Source organism: Fringilla coelebs, assembly GCF_963513975.1.
Source record: "Fringilla coelebs genome assembly, chromosome: 7".
NCBI classification, from domain to species: Eukaryota; Metazoa; Chordata; class Aves; order Passeriformes; family Fringillidae; genus Fringilla; species Fringilla coelebs.
In genome coordinates, this window is record NC_140035.1 from 1,475,640 (window position 1) to 1,503,347 (window position 27,708).

Consider the following 27,708-nt stretch of genomic DNA (forward strand, 5'->3'; position numbering starts at 1 on the left):
TGAAGACAAACATCCAAACCAGGAGCTTCTCAAAGCCAGTGCTGGCCCTCTGCACTACTTGAGCTTGGGGGAGATATTGTATTTCAGGCAAGGGCTGTATTTTCCAATTGTAGTGCCAGTCTTGGCAAAACACCTGGTTTAATAAATATATTTCCTGAACAAAATTGCACCTGAACAAAATTAAAACCTCGTATGACAGCAGACATGAATAGTTAGAAAGGATTTTTATCACCCTTTTCATGCATTTGATATTAAGTGTCACTTAATATCTTCTTTATAATACTTTACTGTGTGGTGTCTAAATAAAAGCAGAAAGGCTTTTGATTTCTATTGGTTGTTGGTAATTATTTGCAAGAACTATTTTTCCACTCACACAAACTTTCTATTTCCTCACAGAATCTCTATAAGAAGGCCTGGGATAAAGTGAAGGCCACCAGCTATGCACTGCCCTCTGATACTGTAGCCTTGGCCCGTGCCAAAGAACTGAAGCACAATGCAAGCATTGTAAGTGAATTAAATTCTTCATTTTTTTCAATTAAATCCTTCATGCCTTGCATCTACTATAGATATAAATATTTTTTAAACTTCAATTTTCCTTCCCTTTTTATTTGAGATATGATATGTATCTGTAGATAGTGATTTTTCTCTGATAGTCATTTGGGTAACAGTCCTTTGTGGCTTCTTGTCATGGAAAAAAAGTTAGTTTTTTTAGTAATCCAAACTGAAAATGTTAGGGTTTTTCTAGTCTAAGTTTCATGATCATCCAGGTCAGAAAAACACCAAAAATTTTAAATTATGCTTACTAAGTATAGAAAACATCTTATGCATTACTGAAGTTAGAATTAAGAGAGACCACTCCACAGATCTCTTTAAATGAAACAGCTGGGAGAATAAATAAGTGCCTTATTCTATGTCTATTTATTTTTTAAATCCTCTAGTCAGCTGTTGTTTTAAATGTGATTGTTATGATGTGCTTTCTTCTTCATTTAAGACAAAACAGAAAACTAAAATCCTGGTTTAAAACCTTTCTCTACTTGTTGGATTCAACTTTTTGCTTAATGCTGATGAATTTTGTTCCAAACCCAAAGTGACTCATGGGAGTCAGTTAATTGTTGCATTTCTTTGCTCGTACTCAGGTCAAATACCGTGAGGAATATGACAAGTTCAAAGCCCTGTACACCCTCCCCAGAGGTGTTGAGGATGATCCCAACACAGAAAGGTGCCTCAGAGTTGGGAAGCTCAACATTGATGTAAGTGCTGGTTCTGGATGTGTGTTTTCTGGTAGAGCCATGCTCATCTCAGAAGCAGCCAGTCAAGGAATCCCCATGCCTTGATGCAGACATCCCATTCCCGTGTGCGTTTGACTGTGTGCGGTATTTGCTAAATTCTAGAATACAACCATAAATGTAAGTTTTAACTCAATTACTGCATTGCCAGCATGGCCAAACTTTTACTGTAATATGGGTAAAATCATCATCTGCCTTCTTTTAACTCAGCAGCACAATGAAAATTGAACAAATCACATTTTACCTCCCTTTTTGAGGTTCTGCAAATTATTTTTAGAGCTGATCAGATGTAAATTTTAGTCAGGGCCAAAGTGATCACTCTCCCACTGACATCCCATGAAAGTAGCAATGATCTCCTCCAAATGTATCAACACAGCTTTATTAAGCATTGCTTTAACTCACAGCGCCTGTACAAAGAAGCCTATGAGAAGACCAAAGCCAAGGTGCACATTGTGCCAGACATGGTGGACATCATCTCAGCCAAGGATGCCCAGAAGAAGATCAGCGAGGTCGATTACCGCACGCGGCTCCACGACTGGTTGTGTCTGCCAGACCTGCAGGTCAACACCCACGTGAGAAGAGTCACCGACCAAGTCAGTGATGTAAGTCCACAAATCACTTGTTCCTGGCTCACTTTTGAGAATGTTCCTTCATTTCTGCTCTGTTGGAGGAAATGATTTAGCAATAATGTTGCTGGAGCGCTCTGAAGTTGCCACTTGACTTCATTTTTGTGACACTTGGCAATAAATGGGTCATTTAGATGGGGCTTATTTGAATAGAATTAAAAAATCACAGAGTGGTTTGGGTTGGAAAGGACCTTAAAGCTCATCCAGTTCCACTCCCTGCCATGGGACACCTTCCACCAGCCCAGGTTGCTCCAAGCCCATCCAGCCTGGTCTTGGACACTTCCAGGGATGGCAAGTCCACAAGCTCTCTGCAGCAGTTTCAATAAATTCAGTGTTAATGGTGTAGGCATTTGGGTCATAACATTACACTTCTACCCTGTCTGTAAATTGTCCTTTATTTGCTTGTGTGAAGTGTGGAAACTTTGGAAGTCTGAGAAAATCCTGGTTGGGCAAAGCTTCTACACACTTGCCTTGAGCAGGTCAGTCCAGGAGTAGGATCTGGCAATAAATCAGAGCCCAGTAGGATGTGCAGGTGGTTTTTTTGTTTTGTTTTTGTTTTAATCATTGGATTTTTAACTTATTGCCCAAATTGGAGCAAATTGAACAAAAATAATTTAAATTCCTGAAGGAATTGTTTTGATTTTCTCAAACAAGCAAACAAACAAACAAACAAACAAACAAAAGAAAGTAGTAGAGGCCTTCCTTGCCATCATTTGAGAATTGTGTTTTGGAGGGATATAGAAATAAGGGATTAGATCCTGATGGAATTCTTACAGGTTCCTTCTCTGCTTCCTTAGGTGATCTACAAGGATGATCTGAACTGGCTGAAAGGCATTGGCTGCTTTGTCTGGGACACTCCTGAAATCCTCCATGCCAAGCAAGCCTATGACCTTCGCAGTGATGTGAGTGGATAACTCTGGGTTTGCTTCTTAGTCTTCTTTTTCACTCCACTGTAGCTTTATCCACTTCAGGTGTATTCTGGAAAATGTTTTTTATCCTTCTTGATTGAAGGATTCATTAAATAACAAACCATAGTTCCAGTATAATTTCTGTTTCAATGCTGGTTCACTCATAAAATAGCTCAGTGATGAAATGAATAGTAAGTATAGTAAATATGATAATACAGTAGATTAAATTAACAATTACTAGCCTTAGTAATTAGAGCTCTTGCTTTCTCTCTGCAGATTAAGTACAAATCTAAGGCGGAAAAAATGAAGAAGGACTTCACTGTGGTCACAGACACTCCTGTCTATGTCCAGAATGTGATCAGTGCCTTGAATTTAAGTGAAGTAAGTGTTTCTCTCATCTTCCAGCCAATATTCCAAATGCTGTTACCTCACCAGCTTTAGAAATGGGACTTTTAATATGTTTTTAGTAATTTAATTTTAATCATTGTTGGTAATCTACACCTCATTGTAGACACAATCACTAAAATCATTAATTGCCCAAAGCCAAAAAATTTTAATCCAGTTTTTTTAGGAGCAATTCCCATTGTATGCAAACAAAACACACTGTGAGAGAATGTAACAATTGTGACTTTTTCTCTTTCCCAGGCTGTCTATCGTGGTGATTACAAGAAGAATGTCCAAGGCAAGATGATCCCCACTGATAAAACAGTGGATCTGGAGCGGGCGTACAATGCAAACAAAATACAGAGTGAGGTAAGTACAAAACTTGGGGCTCCACAGAGTTTGTGATACTGAAAAACCAAACTGTCTGCTTTTAGCTTTTCAGGTGAAGCTGCATCTCACTGCTCTGAAATGAAAGTGGGACAATATCTTCATTCAGGCTATAAAAATGCATTTTAATGCGTTTTTCCCCCAGGCATGGGGGAAATCTTTTGCCAGTTGTGATGGAGAGGTTTCTGGGGTGGAGGGATTTTCCCCTCAAGTATTGCTGACAGTTGTACAAAGTCTTTCTCTCTGCTCTTGCAGAATTTGTATCGCTGGGCTGGTGTGAATGCTCTGCCCACGGGGTACAGCCTTCCCACGGACACTCCTAACTTCCAGCACGCCAAACACATCAAGCACATCAGCAGTGATGTAAGTCAGGGTCTAAGTCCTCCCAAATCATCCTTCTACACCATAGCAATGATCAGCAGCCCCAGATAAGGGACTCTAAGCTTGGGCCTGTACTATCAAAATAGAAATTTTCTCAGCATTATGCAAATACCTTATTAGATGCAAGAAAAATTTATTATATTATTAATTTTGGGCCGTACGATAAAGGGAGAAATAATTATGATGTGTGGTATATTTAACTGTGATACAGCTACATCTTACTCATTTATCTCTAAAAGTCTGTCTCTTTATACAGCATAAATTGCTGTCAGAGCTGCAGTGTAGCCAGAATCATAATCAAATTTAGCTTCTGTGTGTTTTTGCACTTCTTATAGCTGAAATATAAAGAAGCCTATGAACACATGAAAGCCAAGGGCTACACTCTGGGACCTAAAGATGTTGGCTTTGAAAATGTGAGGAAAGTCAATCAAGTCATTAATGAGGTACAGTAAATATATGTCTTTGTTTTCAGTTTTATTTGCAGTGCCCAAAATATGCATAATGAGAGTACATTGACTGCTGAGTTGTAGGATCCCTCTTCTTTGAGGCTTTTTAAATTGTTTTGAGAAGTATCCATCAAGAATGGTGAGGGATCATTGATCCAGGCTTAAACTGTTCCCATAACATAAAACTGCAGCCTGATTTTATTAGCTGTGATTAAAGTCGAACAGAAATTATTGTATCTGTATAAAATTGGGTTGCAATAGTTTTAGGTTTTATGTGTATTTACTCACTTCTTTGATCATTGGCTTTAACAGCATGAAAATTAAGTATCTGTATTTACATGTTTTCAGGATTAGAGTTTGAGATTTCCAGAATTTATTGAAAACTGAAATGGGAAAATGGGAATTTTATGGGAAATGAGAAAATTTTAAAGGGAAAATTAATGGGAAATCTTTGCCTGGGGAGAAAACAGTAATTTGTGTAAGAAATGCTTGCGCTGTGCTGAACTTCTTTGCCATTCCAAGGTGTTGAGCTGTGTTCAAATGCAGAATGTTGTCTCTCGTGACAGAGGCTGTACAGGGCAACCTACCACAAGAACAAGGACAAGATTCACACCACCCCTGACACGCCTGAAATCCGCCAAGTCAGAGCCACCCAGGAGGCTGTCAGCGATGTAGGTGCCTTCCTAACCCAACACCTGAGGAAACTGACATTATCCCCTGACCAAACAGGTCTAATGCTGTTCCTTCTTTTCCAGCTGATCTACAAGTCAGATTTCTTCAAGATGCAGGGCCACCTGATCTCCCTGCCCTACACCCCTCACGTGCTGCACTGTCGCTACGTTGGGGACATCACCAGTGACGTAAGCAGCACCTGCAGTGAGGTCCAAACCTCTCTGCTGGGAGTGGGCTTGGGTTTCTCTCACTTCCTTGCTGTTCTGGAACAAAAAAGTGCTCTCTCACTGCCTTTAAGGACTGGTGTTTGAAATGATCCCAAAGGTCGACTGTTGATTTTAATTTCTCTTGTAGATTAAATACAAAGAGGACCTGAGGTGGCTGCAGGGCTTGGGCTGCTTCCTCTATGACACTCCTGACATGGTCCGTGCCCGCGAGCTCCGCAAGCTCTGGGTAAGAGTTTTCCCCTGGGAGTTGAGCATGACAGCAATGGATTTATTTCTGTGCATGCAGGAAGTCAAACAGATGAAAATGAGCAAAGAATGGGAGAATTTTGTGCCGTGCAGCCAAGTTGTTGTTTCAGAGCACTGTTGGGTTGCACTGTAAAATTTCCTTTATTAATACTGCTTTTCCTTTCCAGTCTAATTATATCTACACAAGTACTGCCAAGAAAATGTGGCCTAAAATCCAGGTGGTGTTGGATACTCCAGGGTACAGAGCAGTGCAGGAGCTAAAAACTCATCTGAGTGAGGTAAATTCTGTTATTTCTGCACAATTGTGTTGCTGTAATTAACCCCTCCCTGTGTTTTTTACTGGAATAGATGAGGTTTATAAATGCAAAGCTGTCATTGTGCAGCTTTTAAACAATAGCAGAAGAAATAATTCCTGGTCCTGTCTTTTTCCAGTTGGTTTACAGAGCTGCAGGCAATGAGCTGAAGACAAAATACACTTCTGTCCTTGATACGCCTGACTTCATAAGAGCCAAGACAGGACAAAAAATACAGAGCCAGGTGAAAAAATTGTGCTGCTATGAAAGTCAGTCAGGGAATCCTTCTTAATATATTGTTAAAGTACAGCAAAAGCTTTCCAGGCCTACATTCCAAGCAATGTAGAATTCCTAGAAGTTGGTGGTTATGTTTATCTTGTGAATTTACAGCTATTTTTCAGAGACTTTAGTGGAATTTCTGATAATTTAGTTGAAGTGTGGGTTTTTTTTGATTATTATCTTCTTGCTGCAGTACTTGTACGTGGAGCTTGCCACAAAGGAGAGACCCCACCATCATGCTGATGGTCAGACTCAAGCCTTTGCACATGCCAGGAATGTCAAGGACATGATCAGTGAGGTAAAATCTTGTTTTCTAATTTGCTGCCACTCTGCTGAACTCTTCAGAAGTTTTATTTCTAATTTTAGTGGTAATTTCAAGGCTCAAATCTGTTTAGCCTTCATTTATTTTTCTCTCTCTTATACTCAAGTTCCTTTGTAAGTTCTGGTGAAATAAAGCATTCTGAAAATGTGTTTTAGGATTTTGTAAGACAAGCTTTTTTTACAGGTTGCCAAATGCTTCTAAAATTGCAATGACAACTCTTCCCTCTTGCTGTGTCTCTTAGAAAAAGTACAAAATCCAGTATGAGAAGATGAAGGACAAATACACCCCTGTCCCTGACACCCCAGTGCTGATCAGAGCCAAGAGAGCCTACCTGAATGCCAGTGATGTGAGTACTCCAGGAACACCCCCTGCTGCTTCTCCTTGCACTCTCCATGAAAAGAACAGGAAAAGTCAGTGGGGAACAAACGTGCAAAGCACAGAATATCTCAGTGTCACCCATCAAGGAAGTCCCCTTATTTACATGTCCACTTCCATTTGAAATTAGGAACATTATTGAAATAGGAACATTAGGAACATTACTGAACATTATTGAATTTTAATTTAATTCTACTGCAATGCCTTTTTTTTTCTTTTCCTTTTTTATAGTTCATTTTAATTTCCCATTGAACTGAAGAGTGACGTACAGCAAAGTAAAAACAGATTTAAAATAATTTGTTTACACATCTAGTCTCCAAACAGAGCAGGCTGGAGTGAAGTGATTGATGCTGGGGGCCAGGATAAAATAACTTTTATCAGCTTTTTCATCTCAGTTTTGTGTTAGAAGAAAACTGCCCTGTCACTGGGAATGTGTTCATTTTGTAAATTCAGAAGTAGATTAGAGAGAAAAATTACCTGAGCTGCTGCACAGGAGGTTGTTAAGGTGAAATTGATTTTTTCAAGCGTGGAATAGTTATTTGTGATTCAAGGCAATTTAAAAATGCTCATTTGTGAGAGCTTTTCCATATATTTCAGAACCAGCAGGATGTGAAAGGAGATGTGCAGGGCTGGTGCTTTGTTCTAGGGTTTATTTGGTCTTTCTGCTCTAAGAGTGATTTTTAAATACTGCCAAGGAGCATCCCAGCTATTCTGCACATGGGAACTTCTCTGAGAAAGTCTGGGGTGATCTTCCTGCTTTCTTCTAGAGAAGGACAGGGAAGATTTTTATGGCAGAATGGGCACCTGTGCTATTCTAGAGAACACTCCTGTGATGCAGGGATGTTTGTTCCTCAGTCTGACAGGGAATTGGGTGACATTCCCTAGAATTTTCACCACAAGTTTCAGTGAAATTACAGCTGATTGCAGGCAATTGCAGCCTCCTAAAATTCCTCAGGGATTCCTCATTCCTTGCATTGGGATGTCAGACAGCAACAGATCCCTGGGTATCATTCCTGAGAAGTGAGAAATGTAACTGAAACAGTTCCTGGCACATGAATCCCTTCTTTTGTGGTTTTTTTTTCCTTCCCAGCTGCGCTACAAAGAAACCTTTGAGAACACCAAGGGCAAGTACCACACCGTGAAGGATGCTCTGGACATTGTCTACCACAGGAAGGTCACTGATGACATCAGCAGTGTATGTACATCATCTTCATTCCTAATTAGTGTTTGACACTTAATAACCTAAGATAGGCCACTTAGCCTTTTGTTCCATTTCAATATGTCAAATAATTAGGAAAAAATCAGCATTATCAGTGTTGATTTCTCTCTTTCTCTGGAATGTTAATTGCTTTGGTGTTACAAGTTAATCTCATTTCCACTCTTTTAGTTCTTCTTTTTCAGGGGAAAAAAAAAAGAAACTTTTGTGTTGTCTGGAGTGTTCTCTTCGATTGTTTTACTTAATTTTTCAACTTTCTCTGCAGGTGAAGTATAAGGAGAATTACATGAGCCAGCTGGGAATCTGGAGATCCATCCCAGACCGGCCTGAGCACTTCCACCACCGCCTGGTCACCGATGCCATCAGTGATGTGAGTTCCAGCAGCTCCTGCATGGCCCAGGCTGCAAGTTCAAAGTGGTCTCCAAAACGAGCCCACACCTTCTATCCCAGCTAAGGGAAAGCAGCTGAAGTTTTTCAGTGATTTAAAATTTGCCCTGGGAACTGACAGAATCTGATGGCTGAAGCTGCAGCACAGCCCCTTGTCAAATGAACAGACAGTCTTAATTTCATTTGTATTTGCTTAGATTTGTTTAGCCCTGTAACAACCTTTAATTGTACATTTCTGTACATACACAATAACCCCTTACCTGTACCTTATTTTTAATTCACACAGGAACTGCAACAGCTAATGATAGATTATGTGTGTGAGTAAACTGAGTCCATCACAAAAATAGGAGAAAGTAATTTTCTCTATAATGAATGTAACTCTATTTGCCACACCTTGTGCTGAGGTTTATTTCAGCACTGATTATCTGCTTAAAACTGAGGTTTTTTACTTCTTTTCTAAAGGTTAAATACAAGGAAGACCTGGAATGGCTCAAAGGTACTGGCTGCTATGTGTGGGATACTCCAAGTTTTGTCCTGGCAGAGAAGAATAAAGTGCTCTACAGTGGGGTGAGTGACACACTCTGAATTGTTGCTGAATGGTTTTGGACATTTGCTGTCCATTTGCAGCTATTTGCTGTTGGTAGAAAAGTTAACTCACAAATGCAGTAATTCCACCAATTTTTTTGCCACAAGCTCTCTCTAAAATCACATTTTCATTGCCTTTCCCCTCTTTGGGCTAACATGGGCTGGGTTTTGTGTGTTTGATTTTCTTTGGCTGCAGTGTAAGTACAAGGAGAACTTTGAGAAGACCAAGTCCAAGTTCAAGTATGTGGCTGACTCTCCAAGCAATGAACATTTTAAATATGCAACTCAGCTGATGGACATGGTAAGTAAAGATTTCTGTAGGCTCAGCCTTAAGGAGTTGCTCTGTGAGTAAATACAGAGTTGAAGGTTTAAAATCAGGATTAAAGATGCTTTCAGATCAGACTAAAATCATGAAAGACAAAGTTGTTTCTCAGAGTATGAGGACAGAACAGGTTTGCAGAGCCTAGAAAGTGAAATCCCCACCCCTGTTCATTAATTTTTCATGGCAAAGGAGCTTTTCCTTTGCTGACTTAAATAATGCTGCTGGTACAGTAACCCTGAGTGTTGGCTTCCATCTCAAAAACATTTGGACAGAATTCCAATTGCTTTCCTAAAACATTGATAAAATCTTGATTGGTGTTAGGAAGACAGAGTTATGTCTGATGTTTCCACAGCTCATTTAATTTCAGTGATTTTGCCAGGAATTTTTCCACTCTACAACTCAACTTTTTCTTATTTTCCTCCTGTAGTGCTAAAGAAACAATTGTCACAACCTGATAATTAATGAACACCCCTGGGTTTAAAATTCAAATCTCTCCTTAAGTTTGTAGGATTAGTGCTCTACACCCCAGGACAAATTCCATGGAAAACACCACGTTGGAATAGCACATCAAAATCTGATGCTTTTCAGTAAAGAAGCAAATATTTAGGTTTATATCTTAATATTTCATTCTTTTTTTACCAGCCATTGTGTCATACCATTACCTGTCAGTAAGTTTATTACTGTATTACCTATTCTAGGTAAGAAAAGCTGTTTCACAACAAATACCAGAATTTTTATGAAGATTGTTCAGTCTTATAATTGTTCATAGGGCAAATAAGGAAAAATTAATAGCAGAAACATAAACAGGTAAAATTTTATCAATGGGAGCTCCATATCCTGAAATGAACTTACCTAAATATCTTCTGTTATGTAAGTGATTTTTTTTAATAACATCTCATTGTATTCTCTTTGGACTCAACTCAGGAATCTACAACACAGACTTGCTTCTGCAGTTACTTTACATGGAGAAAATCAGTCATAAAATTGCTTAGTGAAGGGGTGGAATAGAGACATCCTTAAACTGTAGGCAATGTAGAAATGCCATTACCATTTGGAAATATTGTCCCTCTTCTCTTTTTTGTTTGTTTGGGTTTTTTTTTTGCTTTGATTTGGTTTTTTGTTTTGTTTTTGTTTCAGGGTTTTTGGTTTTTTGGGGTTTTTTTGTTTGTTTGGGGGTTTTTGTTGGGTTTTTGTTTGTTTATTTTTGGGGTGGTTTTTTTTGTTTTGTTTTTGGATTTTTGTGGGGTTTTTTGTGTGTGTGGTTTTGTTGGGTTTTTTTTGGGTTTTTTTTTTGTTGGTTTTTAGGGGTTTTTTGTTTGGGTTTTTTGTTTGTTTGTTTTGTTCAGGGTTTTTTGGGGTTTTTGTTGGTTTTTAGAAGTGTTTTTTTTTAAAATTTGTTTCTTTGTTAGTTAGGTTTTTCTGTTTCTTTTTTTTTAATTTTAATTTTTAATGTATTTTCTCTTTTGGACATGACCTTCAACCCCAACCTTAAAAAGGTTATACCAGTGATCTCTCTGTATCTTAACCCTCTCTTGTTACACTGTATTGTGCTATTCTGAGCAGAAATTATATAAAGCAGCCTATGAGAAGCTCAAAGATAGGTACAGCGTTATTGTGGATGATCCCAGGAACCTGCTGGCCAAGTGGGGCAGCACCCTGAGCAGTCAGGTACTGTGGGGGCACTGCAGCAGCTCTGTGTGCCCCCCTCACTCCCAGCAGTGTCACAGCCCTGTGATTTTTGTCATGTTTCTTCACTCTTCACTCAATCTCCATCCTGCCACCCAAAAAGGAGTCTCTTTTTGTGTGAGCTGCTCTGTCCATCTGTCCTGTATGTACTTCCATTATTGTGCATCAATGGACATCAGGAATCCCATCCTTCCTGAAGCCACTGGAGAGGTCTTAAAAAATGCAGAATCAAGCATTTATTGTTTTATTACCTCTCTTTTCTTCTTACTCATTTCTAGATAAAGCAACAGGGACATATTTGCCTTAATCTCTAATTTATTCTCATCTCCCCCCAGAAATTCATAACTTCCTTAAAGTGAGAGCAGGAAAACTTGTTCATATTTACCCTTGGCAGTGTTAATTATCCAGATGTGAATTGTATGCACATGTGGCTGAATACATACAGCAACTTGCCTAAATCTCTCCACTCTCCAAGTGCCTGGGATCTAGAGCTGTGTCATTGTTCATGTTGTTCATGTGTCTCTCTTGTCCTTGGTTGCCATTTGCATGGACAGAAAAGCTATAAGTCCTTTGCCAAGATGCTCCTGCAGCACGGATGCAATGAAATTCTGAGGCCAGATATGCTGACAGCACTCTACAACACATACCTGTGGAGCCAGGTAATCTGCAGAGCTGCTGCTCTAGGACACCTTAGATCCCACTGTGGCTGCTTGGACTTGGCAAATTTACTGCTCCCTCTATTTCCATGGACTTCAGACCCCAAAGCTCCCTCCATGTGCTTAATGCTGCCTGTGGTAAAATAAAACAGAATATCTGAAACAGTATTTGCTGTCACTTGGACATGGCTCAGCTCAGGCTGAGCTTGTGCCTGTTTTCTCCTTTCATGGTATCAATTTCACATATTTGTATAAAAAACCAATTTTCCATACATTTCAGATATTGGATGTTAGCTCTTCCTGGTATTTCCCTAATCCAGTTCTCATTCTGACACCATTTCTTGGCCTGGCCACCTTTGATAACCCCAGTTCCTTAATTCAGGAAGGACATGATGAATTTCCCAGGGAGATTCCAACATTTATCTCCCACTGTGCCCAGAATGGTGTCAGACACAGAACAGTTGTTTCTGCTCTGAAATTACAGCTGCTGGCTGCCAGCTCACCCTTTGCAGGGGAAAAATCACTCCTGATCATTGATTGGAATATAAATGATAGACTGGAAATGCAGCAGTAGAAAACAATTCTGTCAGAGGGAATTGTAATTCTTTGTTATTGCCTGTGCCAACAGTGACTTTCTTCAGTAATAAATTACTGAAGGTCTTTCAGACATTTTTGTTCCATTTTTCTGTGGATTTATATTCTTCCACTAAAAACTCCTTGCAGGTAACTTTGAGTATGTTTGAATTCAAAACAGAAGTGTCTGACCTGCATGTCCCCCTGAGGTCACTCCATGTTATCATTGATTATTTGTTCATCATTTTTCATATTTTGTCTGTCGCAGTCCCATTTCAAATGCATGGGTTTGTTTTCTGAAAAAGGGTAGAGCATGAAAATTCTTTTAAAAAAATGTATTCTAACCTTTTCCAGCTGCCTTGAGGCTGCCTACAATGAATTTCCATCCTTGGTGAACCTGTTCTCACTTGGTGAACTCTGTGAAAAAAGGTTTAGAAACCTGAGCAGGGCAAGCTGATCCTTAAGAAAATCATTACCAAGGCACAAATCCTGCTGCCAAAGCCTTGAAAATATCCTAGCATTGGGATATACTTGGTAATGTTTTTATCTTCTGCTGTGTGAGATGATTTACATTTCTCTTCACTCTGATCACAGAATCATTAAGGTTGGAAAAGACCTCCAAGATCACCAAGTCCAAATTTCAACTGGATATGAATATTTAAAAATTAGATTTTTTGTCCATTATGAAATTTAAAAGTCTCTGCTCTGCAAGGATTGATTTTTTTAGTTCAGTCCTGGAGATTTTAACTTGAAATAACCATAAAATGAATCAGACAAACAAACAGGCAGCCTCTTGGGCAAGGAAGGGATTTGGAATTCAGCTCATGGTGCATGTCCTGCTTTCTTTGGCTTTGTGGGAGGGTTTTGCAATTTTACCCATGGATATAATCCCACCCCTGGAAGAGGTTTGTCCTGCTCTGTGTGATTAACTTAGAGCCTTTCCCCATCTCCAGATTCAGTACAAGAAGGACTATGAGAAGAAGAAAGACAAATACACCACAGTTCTGGATACTCCAGAGTATTTACGGACCACAAAGGTCAACAAGCAGATCAGTGACGTAAGTGTGGGTCCTTTGGAATGGGACAGTCACCCCAGGGAATTCCCAGCTGACACCAAGGATTCCAAGAAATAACCCAAGCCCCAATTTGTCCCTTCAGATTATTTACAAGCTGGAGTACAACAAAGCCAAGCCCAAGGGCTACACCACCATCCAGGACACGCCGATGCTGCTGCACGTGCGCAAGGTCAAGGACAGGATCAGTGACGTGAGTGAATCCTCTGTGCCATCAAAAGCATCCAAAATTCACTTTTTAACTTGGTAGCCAGTATTTGTAACTCCTGTCTAATGCTGTCAGTGAAAGTTAGACAATATTGGCCTGGAAAACTCTATCTGCATTCAGTGCTCTTTCAAATCCCAGTTTTTCAGGAAGTCTTACATAGCATTTTCTTTTGGAGCTCTTGGAACATTTTCTTTCTGGGACAAACCACCCCTCACTAGTGGGCTCTTAATCATTACTTTTGAGAGGGTTTTTTTTCTGGTTTTTCTTCCTCTAGTGGCTTTTTTTTTTTTTTTTTTTGAGGCTTGAATAAAATATTTCGTGTATTGCTGTGTTTATTAATTTCTTATATGGATACTGTGAATATGTAAGGTAAATTTTCTGATCTAAAATAAGTATGTTTTGAACTGAGGCAATAGAAAACTAAGAAGGAGAGAGAAAGGAGGAGACAGTGGATAGAATAATAAAGAATTTAGGACTCCTTCTCCTACCCTTTCTCTCCGTCCTTTGTTTCATTGTTCCTTAGGTATCCATAAATGAGGATACTGAAACCATCATAAAGATACTAAACCATCTGAAATCATAAAGATACTGAACCATCTGAAACTTCTGAAATTCAGTGTAGTACTGTCAGAATAAGTAGCCTGAATCTCACCCAGATGCTTCATGGGTTTCTACATAATTAGTAGATCCAGGAAGAAAAATAGCAATTTTTATCCAGATACTAAAGTGCATCATTGAGAGACAGAGATGTGAATTGAAGGACATTTTTTAAGCTCCATCCTGAGTGCTGAGATTCTCTGAAGGAGTTTTCAGTTAGTGTAACTATCAGAAAATGTTTCTTCAAAGGATTTCTTTTGGCTGCAAAAATCTAGAAATATTCAGAATTACTGGTCGTTAATAGATTTGGTTTAATCTTAGTCTGTGCCTTGTGGTGAATTAAAACTGGTGAGTTAAAGTTTTCTATATAAAGAGAAGTGCTGCTGGAGAAAGCCCTCCGTCAGGCAGGTGCTTGATATCAAGTTGAATCAACAGAATTTATTTTTCATGGCATCCCAGAATTATTTAGGTTGGAAAATCCCTCAAAACCATCAAATTAAAGCTGTGCCCAGCTCCCCCTTCATCACTAGCCCAGAGCCCTGAGTGCCACCTCCAGTCATTTTTTCATATTAAGATTTTGTCCAGCCAGGAGCAATTTTAATGAAGTTTTTCATATTTGGATGCTTTTCTTGTTGATGCTGGTATGATTTTTGCATACATTTTTTACATCTTTGTCTTTCTTCAGCTGAAATACAAAGAAATGTATGAGAGGAGCAAATCTCGCTGCAACGTCGTGGCAGACTCAGTTCACATCAAGACTCCCAGGCACGCCTACAAACTGAACAGCAACGTGAGTTCTGTCCTGTTCATGGCTTAATTTTGTTCTGGAGGGTGTTGGGAACTGGCAGTGGAAGCACAAGGAATTATTTCCACAAGAAACTATTCCACAAGAAATTAAATTCCACCGAATTTTTTGGGCATAGTTTCTAATCCTTACACTGATGGAAGGAAATGTGTTTTAATTTATTTCATACTCAAGTGCTCACTCTGGTGAGTTGTCCTTGAGGTTCTTGTGTGTCACACATCCCATTCTTCCAGCTGTGCCCTGTTTTCCTGGCAGAGACACAACTGTCCCAGGAATTCCATGGGATGATGCTCTTGGAGACAAAGCCTCATGGAAAACTTACCTGTGTTTTCTGTTATTGGTGCCCAACACTCATTTCAGTAGGAAGGATCTGAAAGCTCTCCCCTTCTCCAAAGTCAGGACGTCATTTCAGTCCTTCATATCCCTTTCTCCACCTTCATATCCCTTTCTCCACCTTCATATCCCTTTCTCCACCTTCATGTCCCTGTCTCCACCCTGCAGTGCTGGGCTGTGCCTCACCCCAGAGAACAGCCCTAATCTGGTGCAGATACATTTTCTTACCTTCTCTCACAGGCCAAAAGAGAATTGGCCTCTGTGTGTTGTGTACAAAAAGCCCCCAGTTTCCCATGAACTCTCTCTGTTTGGTTTTTCCCTGGACACAGCTGGATTATAAGAAGAAATATGAAGCAGCCAAAGCCCACTGGCACCTGATTGCTGACAGGCCTGACTTTGTCCAAGCAGCCAAGTCCTCTCTGCAGCAGAGTGATGTAAGAAAATCAAAATACACTGAGTATTCCATTTCCCCATCTCTCCTGTTCAGAATATTTTTTAAATTGGAGAAGATCAGAGGCTCTCTTACTTTATCTTTTCTCTTTTCTTCCTGCAGTACGAATACAAACTGGACCGGGAATTCCTCAAGGGGTGCAAACTCTCTGTCACAGATGATAAAAACACAGTGTTGGCCCTCAATAATGCCATCCTGGCCAGTGATGTAAGCACTGAACTCACCTTTCCTCTCCAAGTTCACTACTACAACTTTACTCACTACTGAACCATTGCAAATATAGTTGGATTAGCAATGAAGCTTTGGACAGTTGTTCTCAGTCTCACTTCATTATTTGATTTATTTAATTAACAAATTGACTGAATAAATTTGGTCTTGTAAAAGCAACTGTTCATGGATTAATTTAATATTCAAAGGTAACATTGTCTGAACACCCCTAGACCTTACACCCAGGTGCATCTCTGCATTCCTGATATTTAAATGGAAGTGTCTGGAGAAAATAGCACAAAATATCTTTAATAATAACACAAAATATCTTTAATAGTTACTAACAGTATGTTAGTATTCAGTATATTTAAAAAAATCCAAGTGAGAGCCACAGGAATGTATGGATTAGGCTGTAAAATGTCAAAATATGGGATTTTCTGCAAATTTTTGCACTAACAAGCAAACATGACTGTACTAATTACTTTTTATTCTGACAGATGCACATTATTTAAATTGCTGTCTTTCCTTCCTGCTAGATAAAATACAAAGAGAAGCACAACAAAGCCCGTGGGACCTACCACGTTGTTCCAGATACCCCTCAGATCCTGCTGGCTAAGAGCGTCAGCTCTCTGGTGTCTGAGGTAAAACACTCATTTATTTCTTCATTTAATGGAATTGAATTCCCTCCTGGAGCTGCTGGGTTTGACCTGGCTTTCCCCTGTGCTGGCAGAACAAGTACAAAGAGCAGAGCAAGAAGCAGCTGCCCCATGGCTCCTTCACCACCCTGCCCGAGACCAGGGACACTGTCCACGTCAAGGAGGTGACCAAGAACGTCAGTGAGGTGAGTTCAGACTCAGCTCAGCACTCCAAAGCTGAGCTTTTCTAATCCCAACTCCAAAGGCTGCAGCCAACTCATTTTGGGAGTGAGGTGATTCCTCTTTATCCACCTGCAACAGTTTCAAGGAGCTTTTTTCCAAGTTCCTGCAGCATTTCCCTCTGTGGGACATTAAAAACTCACATGTGGCCCTTGTTGTTCTTGACAGACAAACTACAAGAAGAAGTTTGTGAAGGAGAAAGGCAAATCCAATTATTCTGTCATGCTGGAGCCTCCTGAGGTGAAACATGCCATGGAAGTGGCTAAAAACCAGAGCACAGTAAGTTTGCCTCTTTTCCCATTAATTTAGTAGATTATGTAGCAAACTCAGCTGGAAAAACCCAAGTTTATGGATTTCTGAATCTCCTCCCAGCTTCCATGTTCATGTGTAATTTTGAAAGATAAATGTGCAAATATTTACAAATATAAAATTGCACTGAAGTAAGGGATTTGTATTTAAATCCCATTGTAGGATTTCAAGTAATCTGGTGGAAATCACATCTAATAATTTTTTCATCCTTTCAAATGCAGACAGTTTCCCATATTTATTTCTTCACTTGTAGAGCACTTGCAAAGCCAGATTTCCAGATCCATGCCTTGTGAATTGGTTCCCAAAACAAACCCATGAGCTTTCTCAGCAACGTTGCTGGGCCCTTAATTGGTGTATTCCCAATGAATAAATTTAATTTTCTCATTAATTTTCTTTCCTCTGTCTTCTTCCATGGATTAGATTGAATACAAGAAAGATGCCAAATCCAAACTCCACTACACACCTATAGCAGATCGACCAGATATCAAGAAAGCAACTCAGGCTGCCAAGTTAATCAGCAATGTGAGTGGTCTTAGGCCTTCTGTACAATCTGTTAGCTTTAATTTAATTACAAAATCCAGCAGAATAATTAAAAGGGGGTTCCTGACTCCTAAAGGATTTCTTTCTTTGATTAGATTGAATATAAGAAGCGTGGAGCAGCAGGTGTGGGTGTGACCATGCTGGGACGTCCAGACATTGAGCTGGCCAAGGAGGTGTCCAAACTGACCAGCCAGGTAAGGGCAAAAAGGAACCCTGGTGAAACTCAAAGCAGCAAGAGAAATGAGACTTTAAATTAATTTACAGAGTGATGTCATGATTATAATTGAAATTATTTCCAAATTAGAGGAAAAGAGAAAGAAAGGGAATGTGGGGAAGTAAAAATTAATTACCAGTACAAAGTATTTCTTTGTTAAACTTTTCTACTTTCATTAATAAAGATATAAAACCTTCTTAAGATGATGCTATGACATAAATGCTGAAGCTGTTTGCCCTGTTCTTTTTTAGCTCTTTTGGGTATTGGCTTTACCAGAACCAGCCTTTACCCAACTCTTATTTTCCATCTCTTGAACGGACCCTTGGTTTCTTTCAGCCACTTTCTTTTTTCTTTGTATCTTTAAAAGAATCTTGTGCCAGGACCTCAGTCCCTCTTGGCTCTTTCTCACCTCTTTGTGTTTGAATTCTGGGGTTTTGCCTTTCTGACCTTGCTTTCTTGCTGCTGCTTGTAGGCAGAGTACCTCAAACAACACATGAGAGGCCACGGAGCTGCTTCCTATGACACCCCCTGGATGAGAACCTTTAAGAAAGCAAATATGCTAAGTAGTCATGTAAGAGAATTTTAATTAACTGCCATTTAATGCCCTTGTGTGCATCTGTCTCTTGCTGCCATAATTATCTTGCAATTCTGCAGCACCATGTGAAGCTTTATATGTCGTTTTGCCCTTCATAATGGTTTTGGAGCTTCCAGCTTGTTTTATGGAAGGTTTCAGTGCACTCCCATAATGTGAAAGCTCACCTTTTTCACCCAAAAACCCAAAGTTTGAGCTGTTATCGTCCAAAAATGAACAAAACCACAGGGAAATACATGTATAAATATATGTGTGTGACCAACCTGAAACATTGTGCTGGTAAATTTCAGTGAACAGTCACCAGAACTTCATTTTAACTCTTCAAACTTCTATTAAAATTTTATTTAAATTTTAATTAAACTATTTTTTTGGCTGGAATTTCCTAATGTAAGAGCAGTCTGTGACTGAGTCATTCCCACTGAGAAGTGCAGCCTGTACTGGTGTGAGAGCTCCTTGTTTCTTAGACTTCTTCCAACATCAAAACCTTTGGAAAGCAGGAAACCAGAGCCTGGACTGCCCATTGGGGAGTGGCAGCAGACAGATCTGTGCCATTTCAGTTTTACACATGTATTTCCAAGTGAAAAAAAAGGGATTTTGCTTTTTCCATGTCTGGCTGTGTCTGCTGCCGTGTTTGGATGTTGGAATGTCCACCACAGTGTCTGCAGGAGAACCAAGGATCTGATCCTCAGGAGTATCAAGGATTTTAAACTGATCTACACGAAAAAGAAGAAGTTCTATTTGTTCCACTTCATTGATGAGATTCTGGTTTTCCATTCTCTTTCCACTCTTGGTCTTTCAAACATTCTTTGCTGAGATAATTTTGGTTCTGAGGGAAAGTGAGCTGCTGGAGAGACAGTGAATGGTTGGCATCATCTTTAGCAGTTGCTTTTTCTCTTGGACATCTCTTCTCATAAACTTTGTAAAGCATCATGTCCACTTTGTGTATCCAGTTGAGTTTTTTAGTGGGATTTTGTCTGTCTGGCTTGCTTGCTTTTAATTTTGTATTTATCTCCCAGCCACTTCTCTTTTGGGTTTAAAAAACTCTCATTCCTGTCAATATTCCTGTGCCTCCAGGCTGGATCTGCTGGATTCTGATGGCTCACAGCACTGTGTTTGACCTGGCTGCAGCTGATGTAGTTTGGAAGTGTTACTAAAACTGTTGTAGAATCTAATTAATTATTTATCATTAGTAATTAATTGTGCCACTGCTCTGTTTGTGATTAATGTCCTCCTTTAAACCAGACAGAACACACTGTGTGCATAACAACAGATAGAAAAATATTTGATGTATTTACATCTTCAGTGCTCTAAAATCTTGAGGTTTTTGAAGCTCTTATTTCTCCAAGAAGTGTATAAAAATGTCTTCTTAACACTCTTTCATATACTCCTGCATTATTATATTTTATATATTATATATAATAATTTTATATATATATATATATATATATATATATATATATATATATATATATATATATATATATATAAAATTTTATTGTATCTTTCTCTTATTATACCTGTCTCTGTCTTTGTGAAATATCTTAAATCAATGGACTGTTCCCATCAAGGGAAGAACTCTTCACCTCCAAGGGTCAGAATTTTGGTAACACAATTCTCTTGACACTTTTATTTTTACAATGAGGAGGTGTGACCTTTGCACTGGATGAAAAATTGCAAGTGGTATCTTGTAAATGTCAGATAGATGTAGATTTTCTTTCCATGTCAGGTCATATTTGAAAGAATCCTTTTTCCAGTGGACACCTTCAAGTTCCTGCACTTTCCTTCTTCTGCCAGCCAGCCCCACCGAAACAGGGCTCCTCTGCAGAGTGAGTCCTGCAGAGCAGCTGTGACACCTGCTTGTTCTCTGTTTAGGTGAAATACAAGGAGAACTTTGCCAAAGAGTTGGGTAAAAAGCCAAAATATGATTTGAAGGAGGCCAAAATCTACAAGACCCTGAAGGATGCCCACAACATGGCCAGTGAGGTATGTTCGCTTTGGCTTTTCCTGGGAGGAGAGCCCATCCTGCTTTCCCAAATCCCTCCTTTGTGTGGTTGGAACCTCCCCGGGCCAGGATGGACCAGCAGAGCCCTCTCCTGATGGGTTTGACCCTTATTCCCTGCAGGTGAAGTACAAGGCAGACCTGAAGAAGCTGCACAAGCCTGTAACAGACATGAAGGAGTCGCTGCTGATGAACCACGTGCTGAGCACCAGCCAGCTCGCCAGTGCTGTAAGCTTGGGGTGATCCCACACTCCCAGGGTGGCAATTCCTTGGGAATTAATTCCTGCTAACTCCTCCTGTAACTGCTGCTCCCTGGGGCACCTCCATGGGCAGCACCTGGTAGTGATCTCTTCCTCTGCTTCCCAATGGTGCCTCCTTAACCAGCAGCTGCCCCGTGCCTGTGCCCTGGGAAGGGCAATCCTCATCTCCTGTAGCACTGCTAATGTTGTAAACACTGATCATTTTTACTGGGTTGGTTCTTGATCCCATTTTAACTGATTGCAGAACTGCTCATGTTTTAAATCCACTGATAATTTTTACTGGATTGGTTCTTGATCCCATTTTTAACTGATTGCACTACACTAACAAATACCTTTTTTTACTTTTTCCTTTTTTCTTTGCTGAATATTATATTAATTTTTTTTTATATGGATTTTTTTATTTTCCTTTACTTTTTTTACTTTTACTGGATGTTTGTTTAACACTCCCCTATTGTAAATCCACATACTTATGCCTAACAAAATAATTGATAATGAGAAAAGGCAAAACCTTTATTGCCTGGTACAGCCTTTCATTACCTGATGCGTTTTCTCTCTTCTCTTTCTTTTTCTTCTTTTAATCCTGGTTTGGACAAAACCTTTGTTGCAATCCAAATGACCATAAAAAAATAACTGTTCCCTCACATCTTTAACCCCCAATATCAATTCTAAACTTCTTGGTTTTTGTTTTACTTCTTGCATTTCTAATTTCTCTCTGATATTTTGTTGAAGTGTTGGTTTGATTGGACCTAAGAAGTAAATTTGCTGAGGGTTTTTTTTTTGATTGAGATGATTTTTGACACCTTCCCTTCAGTACCAGTACAAGAAGCAATATGAGAAGAGTAAGGGTCACTACCATGTGGTGCCAGATAATCTTGAACAGGTTCATCTCAGGGAGGCCTCAGAGCTCCAGAGCCACGTAAGTTGGACGCGTGTTTGTCCTTATCCCAACTCACTGAGCTCCAAATTCCATCAAAATCCTCCCAGGGAATCCTCCAGGCTGCACATTCCCTGTGCCTCTCTGCCCCACCAGCACTGCTCCCCTGGGGAAGGAGCCAGGAAGCAGAACCTGCCCCTTTCCAAGTGCAGAACACACAAAATACACAGACAAAATCTCCCTGTGATTCCTTCGTTCCAGAGCCAATCCTGCTGCTCACCTCTGCTGTACATGGATCTCACACAGGATAGGACATTTATCAGGGGGATTTATCTCTGGAGAAAAAAGGACCTGGGAATCACAGAAACTGGGAACTGAAGGAATTAGAGTTGTTGCTGACAGTGGATTTCCAAGTGCTTCATCCATTCCATGATCCAGAGGAGAGCTCTGCTGTCCTCTCCTGCATCCAAAATGCCTTTAACCAAAACTCTCAACATACCTGGAGGTTTTCCCTCTGGAATAAAACAGTAGATCACTCCAGACAAATTCATAGTCTGATTTGGTCTCTGATCCTCTCTGTTCCCAGTATTTATTGGCTGTAAAGCAAGAGAGGAATTGCTGCAAGAACACCAAGGGCCACATCTGATTGTTCTGGTGCTTGGCACAGGATTCCAGAAGGGTTTGGGGACATTTAAGATTATCACATCCACCCCTGCCTTGGACAGAGACACCTCCCACCATCCCAGGCTGCTCAAGCCTGGCCTTGGGCACTTCCAGAGGTGTTCAAGGCATAGAAAGGCAAAAAGGTCCCACAGCCAAGGACCATAAGGAAATGGTTGTTAATCAGGCTGTTGTTAATGAGGCTGTAATTAACTTTTAAGCCAGTCCTTGTTGCTCCAGTTTGGGATCAGGCTCTGACTTGGCCACAGCATTCCCTCACTGAGCACTGTGAAAATGTGGAGAACAGAATATGAAGCAGGAATCCTCTTCATGGACACTTTACCTCCTGGACACCCAATTTTCCATTTGCTGATCAATAACACAAATTTAAGGAAGGCAAACTTCATTAGACATTCAATTTTTATCCCAGAACTGTTGATAGTAGGCACATACTACTCAATTAGGTCTCTGATTATTTAGGAGTGTGACTTTCTGTCTTTTCTTCTCAGGTGAAATACAGAGAAAAGTATGAGAAGGAAAAGGGAAAACCCATGTTGGACTTTGAAACTCCCACATACCTGACTGCAAAGGAGTCCCAGCTCATGCAGAGTGAGGTAAAATCAATACTGATGGACTGAAAAGCTTTAAAATTTCCTTTTTTTATTAAACTTGGGGATGTGACAGGCAATTCTGCTTGCACCTTGTGCAGGCTGATAGACTGAAAATTTATAGTAATTTCATATTTCTTTATGATGGTTGTTAAATGCTGCATTGAACATTCATGGCACTTTCCTGTCATGAAATGAGTTTATCTCTAATTTTTTTTTAATGAAGCTTAAACAAGTCTTTGAGTAAGGAATGTGGTACAAAATTAATTCCACTTTTACAACACAACACAGTGCTTGTGTGTTATCACAGGGCACAAAAAGTGTTCTGCTTCTTTTTTTCACCTCAAAACTCCATTTTTGAGAAATTCTTTTATTCCCTGTGTGTCTCTGCTGTCACAGCTTTTCCTCTGACCTGTCGTTTTCTTTTCTTGAGCACTTTTTTTGTGTTTATTTGAAATTTATTCCTCTTCTGGCCCAGATGGAGCCTGCAAAGCAGCTGTGTAAGGCCATTAGTCCTTGTGGTACCTTTGAAGGCTTTCTCTGCACAGATAAATGAGTAGAAATATAAACAACAAAGGGAGGATCAGGTCCTATTTCTATAGAAAGCAATGAGCTGCTTCAAAAATGTCAGTGGGAAGAGGATGTAGCATCAACTGTACCAAGTGACATTGGCACCCTCCCATCTTTGCACATGATGAAAATATTGTAATAAATATTTGCTGTTTTGCTTTTTTTTTTCTTCTTCTTCTTCTTCTTCTTCTTGCTCCCATTAGAAAGAATATAAGAAGGACTTTGAAGAGTCCATGAAGGGCAGGAACCTCACTGGCCTGGAGGTCACACCATCCCTCTTGCATGTCAAATATGCCACCAAAATAGCAAGCGAGGTACCAGCTCCTCTGGGCTTCCTTCCTCTGCTCCTGCAGCACCTCCAGCACTCCCACTTCTTCTTCCCCACTCTCCTGCCCACCCACACTGAGCATGTTTACACCCATTTTGTGCTGTCAGCTAATTTGCCATGGACATTTCTTCCTTGTCCCTTAACCGTATTCCCATCTGCCCCTCTCTGACTTCCCTCAGCCTAACTGGTCCATATGTGTGTGCCTTGGCAATTTATCTTCCACAATAATCCCTATCTTTTGTTGGAGTACTTCTTCCATAACCCTCTACAATATTCTTTCTTGTTTTTCAAATTTCCTTTTTTTTTTTTTTCTTTTCTTTTGGAACTTTTGGAACTCTTTTTTCTTTCATTTTCTTTAATTTTTTTTTTTGCAACAAAGTTGGTAGACTGTGAAACTCCCTTTGGTCTGGCCTTGCAGTGTTTTTCCTTCTCCTGCAGAAAGAGTACAGGAAGGATCTGGAGGAAGGAGTCAAGGGGAAAGGACTGACAGCCTTAGAGGAGACTCCAGACATGCTGAGAGCCAAGAATGCCACTCAAATCCTGAACGAGGTATGGGAGAGCTGCTTGGAAAATGCCTGAGTGCATGGAATGTCCAACTGCCCTGGGAGGGACGCCTTGTGCCATCCCAGGCTGCTCCAAGCCCTGTCCAGCCTGGCCTGGGGCACTTCCAGGGATCCAGGGGCAGCCACAGCTTCTCTGGGAATTCATCCCATCCATCCCCAACCTCCCAGCCAGGAATTCCTGCCCAGTATCCCATCTATTCCTGCCCTTCGACTGGTGTGAACTATTAGTGGTTGGGATGGGCACTGTTCCTGGTTGGGATGGGCTCTGTTCCTGGTTGGGATGGGCTCTGTTCCTGGTTGGGATGGGCTCTGTTCCTGGTTGGGATGGGCTCTGTTCCTGGCTGGTTTGGGCTCTGTTCCTGGTTGGGATGGGCACTGTTCCTGGTTGGGATGGGCTCTGTTCCTGGTTGGAATGGGCACTGTTCCTGGCTGGTTTGGGCACTGTTCCTGGTTGGGATGGGCTCTGTTCCTGGTTGGGATGGGCACTGTTCCTGGTTTGGGCTCTGTTCCTGGTTGGGATGGGCACTGTTCCTGGTTGGGATGGGCTCTGTTCCTGGTTGGGATGGGCACTGTTCCTGGTTTGGGCACTGTTCCTGGTTGGGATGGGCACTGTTCCTGGTTGGGATGGGCTCTGTTCCTGGTTTGGGCTCTGTTCCTGGTTGGGATGGGCACTGTTCCTGGTTTGGGATGGGCTCTGTTCCTGGTTGGGATGGGCCCTGTTCCTGGTTTGGGCGCTGTTCCTGGTTTGGGCACTGTTCCTGGTTGGGATGGGCTCTGTTCCTGGTTGGGATGGGCTCTGTTCCTGGTTTGGGCTCTGTTCCTGGTTGGGATGGGCTCTGTTCCTGGTTTGGGATGGCCTCTGTTCCTGGCTGGGGCTGGCCCTGTTCCTGGTGTGTGGCTGTGGATCTGAGCCCTTTGCCATGCCCTCCTGCTCCCTGCAGAAGGAGTACAAGCGAGCCCTGGAGCAGGAGATCCGCGGGAAGGGCCTGACCGAGCTGGCGCTGGAGACGCCGGATTTCGTGCGCGCCAGGAACGCCACCGACATCGCCAGCCAGGTCTGTGCCACCCTGACTCTCTGAGCTCCTTAGGAAGGAAAATTCAGATTTTTCTGGATAAACCCAGTGTGAGCTGTTGTGCAGAGACCCCTAAATGTGAGCTTTGCCCGACAGATCAAATACAAACAATTGGCAGAAATGGAGAAAGCCAACTACACCAGTGTTGTTGATACTCCAGAGATTATTCATGCCCAGCAGGTCAAGAACCTTTCCAGCCAGGTATCTTGAGTGCAGCAATTAATCCTGCTCATGTGGGAACTCCAGGAAATACTAATGAAACACCCAAATAACCACCTCTCACAACCCTCAGGAGGAACCAGGGAATAATTCTTTTCAAAGCTCTGGAATTCTACGGCAATAATCAAATTAATTTTACTGCTGTGTCAAGTGACACATTAATTTCTCTTGCTTTGCAAAGCTAATTCTTCTTTAAGCAGATTCTTCTTAATTTTCTACTCCTCAATAACCTGCTGTCTAAATTAAATCTTGCACAGAGGCATAATCTCACTTTCTGCCAGACAGAGAAGAGCTCACATCTCCACAAAGATGGGCACTACTCAACAATCAATAACTCCAGTTTGTTTCTCGCTGCTTTTGTGTTTTCTATTTTAATCCATTTGGGGTTTTCCACCAGAAAAAATACAAAGAAGATGCAGAGAAGAGCATGGCCTACTATGTGCCTGTGGCTGACACACCAGAAATGCAGCGGGTCCGAGAGAATCAGAAGAACTTTAGCATGGTAAGGCCAGAAATAAGTAATAAAAAAACCCTTATTTATCTCATTTTTGAAGAAAACTGTGAGGGAATTTGTACAGCATAGAGCTAACATTTCCCATTTTCCATTTTCACAGCTTCAGTATCAGTCAGACCTACAGAACAGTAAAGGAAAAGTCACAGTGGTTCAGGACACCCCAGAAATCCTGAGGGTGAAGGAAAACCAGAAGAATTTCAGCTCGGTATGGTCACCTCTATCTTCACTCCTCAGCCCAAAAAAATACAGTTTAATATCTTTAATAAAATTGCAATTTTTTTGGGCTTCTCCTACAGGTACAGTAGGTTTAGCTGGGCTTTAGAAAGTTTTTTTTCCTGCTGTTTTTGTGAGGTGAATGCCCTCTTTCACAGGCACAGCTGTGATGGAGTTAAACAATCCTTCATTAAATGAATATAATTATTGTCCCTTTCCTTTGTGCTGTTCCCATGCCAGTCCCTCCCTGTCCTGCTGCCCCTTGTGCTCTGTGTGCCTGAGTTGTTGCCCAGTTCCTGTTGCCATCAAGTCTCCTGTGGCATTTTGCCTCCAGCACCATTAACAAAGTGGAAAATATTTGTGTAGATCAAATAAGAGCAAATAATGATCTTGAGTCCTAAAATTAGCCCACAGATATTTTGATTATGGAATTATGGAATGGGTAGAAGGGACCTAAAGCTTATCTTTTTCCACCTGCCATGGGCAGGGACTCCTTCCACTACCCAGGAATATTCTACTGAAATATATTTGATATTTTGATTTATTATATAAATTATCTCCTACTTAAAAAGCATTAAATATAAAAAAACAGCTCTTTTTTTACCCCAAATGGTGCTCGCTTTGGACACCTTCAGAGAGGCAGTGACCAGAATGGATCCTCTGGGCTTTCAGCTGCTCTGTTGTGTCCAAATTCAGTGTCTGGGAGCAAGAATGTTGTGTTTTGGATGCTTAACCTTGTTGTCTTCATTCTAAACGTTAAGATTTTATATAAAGAAGATATTGGAACTGGAACCACAATTGAAAAGACTCCAGAGATGCAGAGAGTTAAACGAACCCAGGATAATATCAGCTCGGTACACAAGGATTGATTTTTAATACTCACTCTACTGCTGCTAATTCAACTTGAAATAATTTTTTTTTTCTATTTTTCTTTTCTTTACATCTTGCTAACAGTGGTTTGGCAATAACCCACCCAGTCAAGGGTGACTTTCTGGAAGTTTTTGCCCATCCTTGTTACTTTAACAGTAACCTCTCTAATGATTAACATTCTATTTCTTACTCACAACCCATTTCTAAACCACAAAAGCTCTTGCTGTCAATTTGATCTCGTCCCAGATATAATTTGGACAGAAAAAAAGAAATATTTAGGTGGGAAGGGATGTGTTAAAATCATCTATTCCAACTCTGTGGCTCAGCTTTAGGATGAGTTGGGTTTTGAGCATCCCACAGGATGAAGATTCCACAACCTGTTCCAGGGTGGGACCATCTCCCAGGAAAATCTGTTTTACTCTGCTCAGACTGAATTTTCTAGTGGTGAATTTTTTGGTTTGTTTTGTCCTGGCAAACTTGGATGTTATCTAAAAGG

General features: G+C 40.6%; 1 protein-coding gene across 1 annotated transcript in view; it reads left to right on the top strand.

The window, feature by feature from the left end:
* The window catches only part of NEB (nebulin), a 99,021-nt gene that overhangs the window by 52,942 nt on the left and 18,371 nt on the right, over window positions 1–27,708 (top strand). The window contains exons 90-130 of the mRNA XM_084209455.1: window positions 397–504; window positions 1,137–1,250; window positions 1,691–1,888; window positions 2,710–2,814; window positions 3,097–3,201; window positions 3,466–3,573; window positions 3,847–3,954; window positions 4,308–4,415; window positions 4,985–5,089; window positions 5,174–5,278; window positions 5,445–5,543; window positions 5,731–5,841; window positions 5,996–6,100; window positions 6,329–6,433; window positions 6,699–6,803; window positions 7,923–8,027; window positions 8,314–8,418; window positions 8,898–9,002; window positions 9,217–9,321; window positions 11,583–11,687; window positions 13,211–13,315; window positions 13,416–13,523; window positions 14,821–14,925; window positions 15,603–15,707; window positions 15,827–15,931; window positions 16,468–16,572; window positions 16,662–16,772; window positions 16,975–17,085; window positions 17,536–17,637; window positions 17,751–17,849; window positions 20,334–20,444; window positions 20,584–20,688; window positions 21,532–21,636; window positions 22,764–22,868; window positions 23,636–23,746; window positions 24,199–24,309; window positions 25,265–25,378; window positions 25,493–25,597; window positions 26,013–26,117; window positions 26,230–26,334; window positions 27,104–27,196. Of these exons, the coding sequence (XP_084065581.1) occupies window positions 397–504; window positions 1,137–1,250; window positions 1,691–1,888; window positions 2,710–2,814; window positions 3,097–3,201; window positions 3,466–3,573; window positions 3,847–3,954; window positions 4,308–4,415; window positions 4,985–5,089; window positions 5,174–5,278; window positions 5,445–5,543; window positions 5,731–5,841; window positions 5,996–6,100; window positions 6,329–6,433; window positions 6,699–6,803; window positions 7,923–8,027; window positions 8,314–8,418; window positions 8,898–9,002; window positions 9,217–9,321; window positions 11,583–11,687; window positions 13,211–13,315; window positions 13,416–13,523; window positions 14,821–14,925; window positions 15,603–15,707; window positions 15,827–15,931; window positions 16,468–16,572; window positions 16,662–16,772; window positions 16,975–17,085; window positions 17,536–17,637; window positions 17,751–17,849; window positions 20,334–20,444; window positions 20,584–20,688; window positions 21,532–21,636; window positions 22,764–22,868; window positions 23,636–23,746; window positions 24,199–24,309; window positions 25,265–25,378; window positions 25,493–25,597; window positions 26,013–26,117; window positions 26,230–26,334; window positions 27,104–27,196 (4,440 nt within the window). The remainder of the gene's footprint in view (window positions 1–396; window positions 505–1,136; window positions 1,251–1,690; window positions 1,889–2,709; window positions 2,815–3,096; window positions 3,202–3,465; window positions 3,574–3,846; window positions 3,955–4,307; window positions 4,416–4,984; window positions 5,090–5,173; window positions 5,279–5,444; window positions 5,544–5,730; window positions 5,842–5,995; window positions 6,101–6,328; window positions 6,434–6,698; window positions 6,804–7,922; window positions 8,028–8,313; window positions 8,419–8,897; window positions 9,003–9,216; window positions 9,322–11,582; window positions 11,688–13,210; window positions 13,316–13,415; window positions 13,524–14,820; window positions 14,926–15,602; window positions 15,708–15,826; window positions 15,932–16,467; window positions 16,573–16,661; window positions 16,773–16,974; window positions 17,086–17,535; window positions 17,638–17,750; window positions 17,850–20,333; window positions 20,445–20,583; window positions 20,689–21,531; window positions 21,637–22,763; window positions 22,869–23,635; window positions 23,747–24,198; window positions 24,310–25,264; window positions 25,379–25,492; window positions 25,598–26,012; window positions 26,118–26,229; window positions 26,335–27,103; window positions 27,197–27,708) is intronic.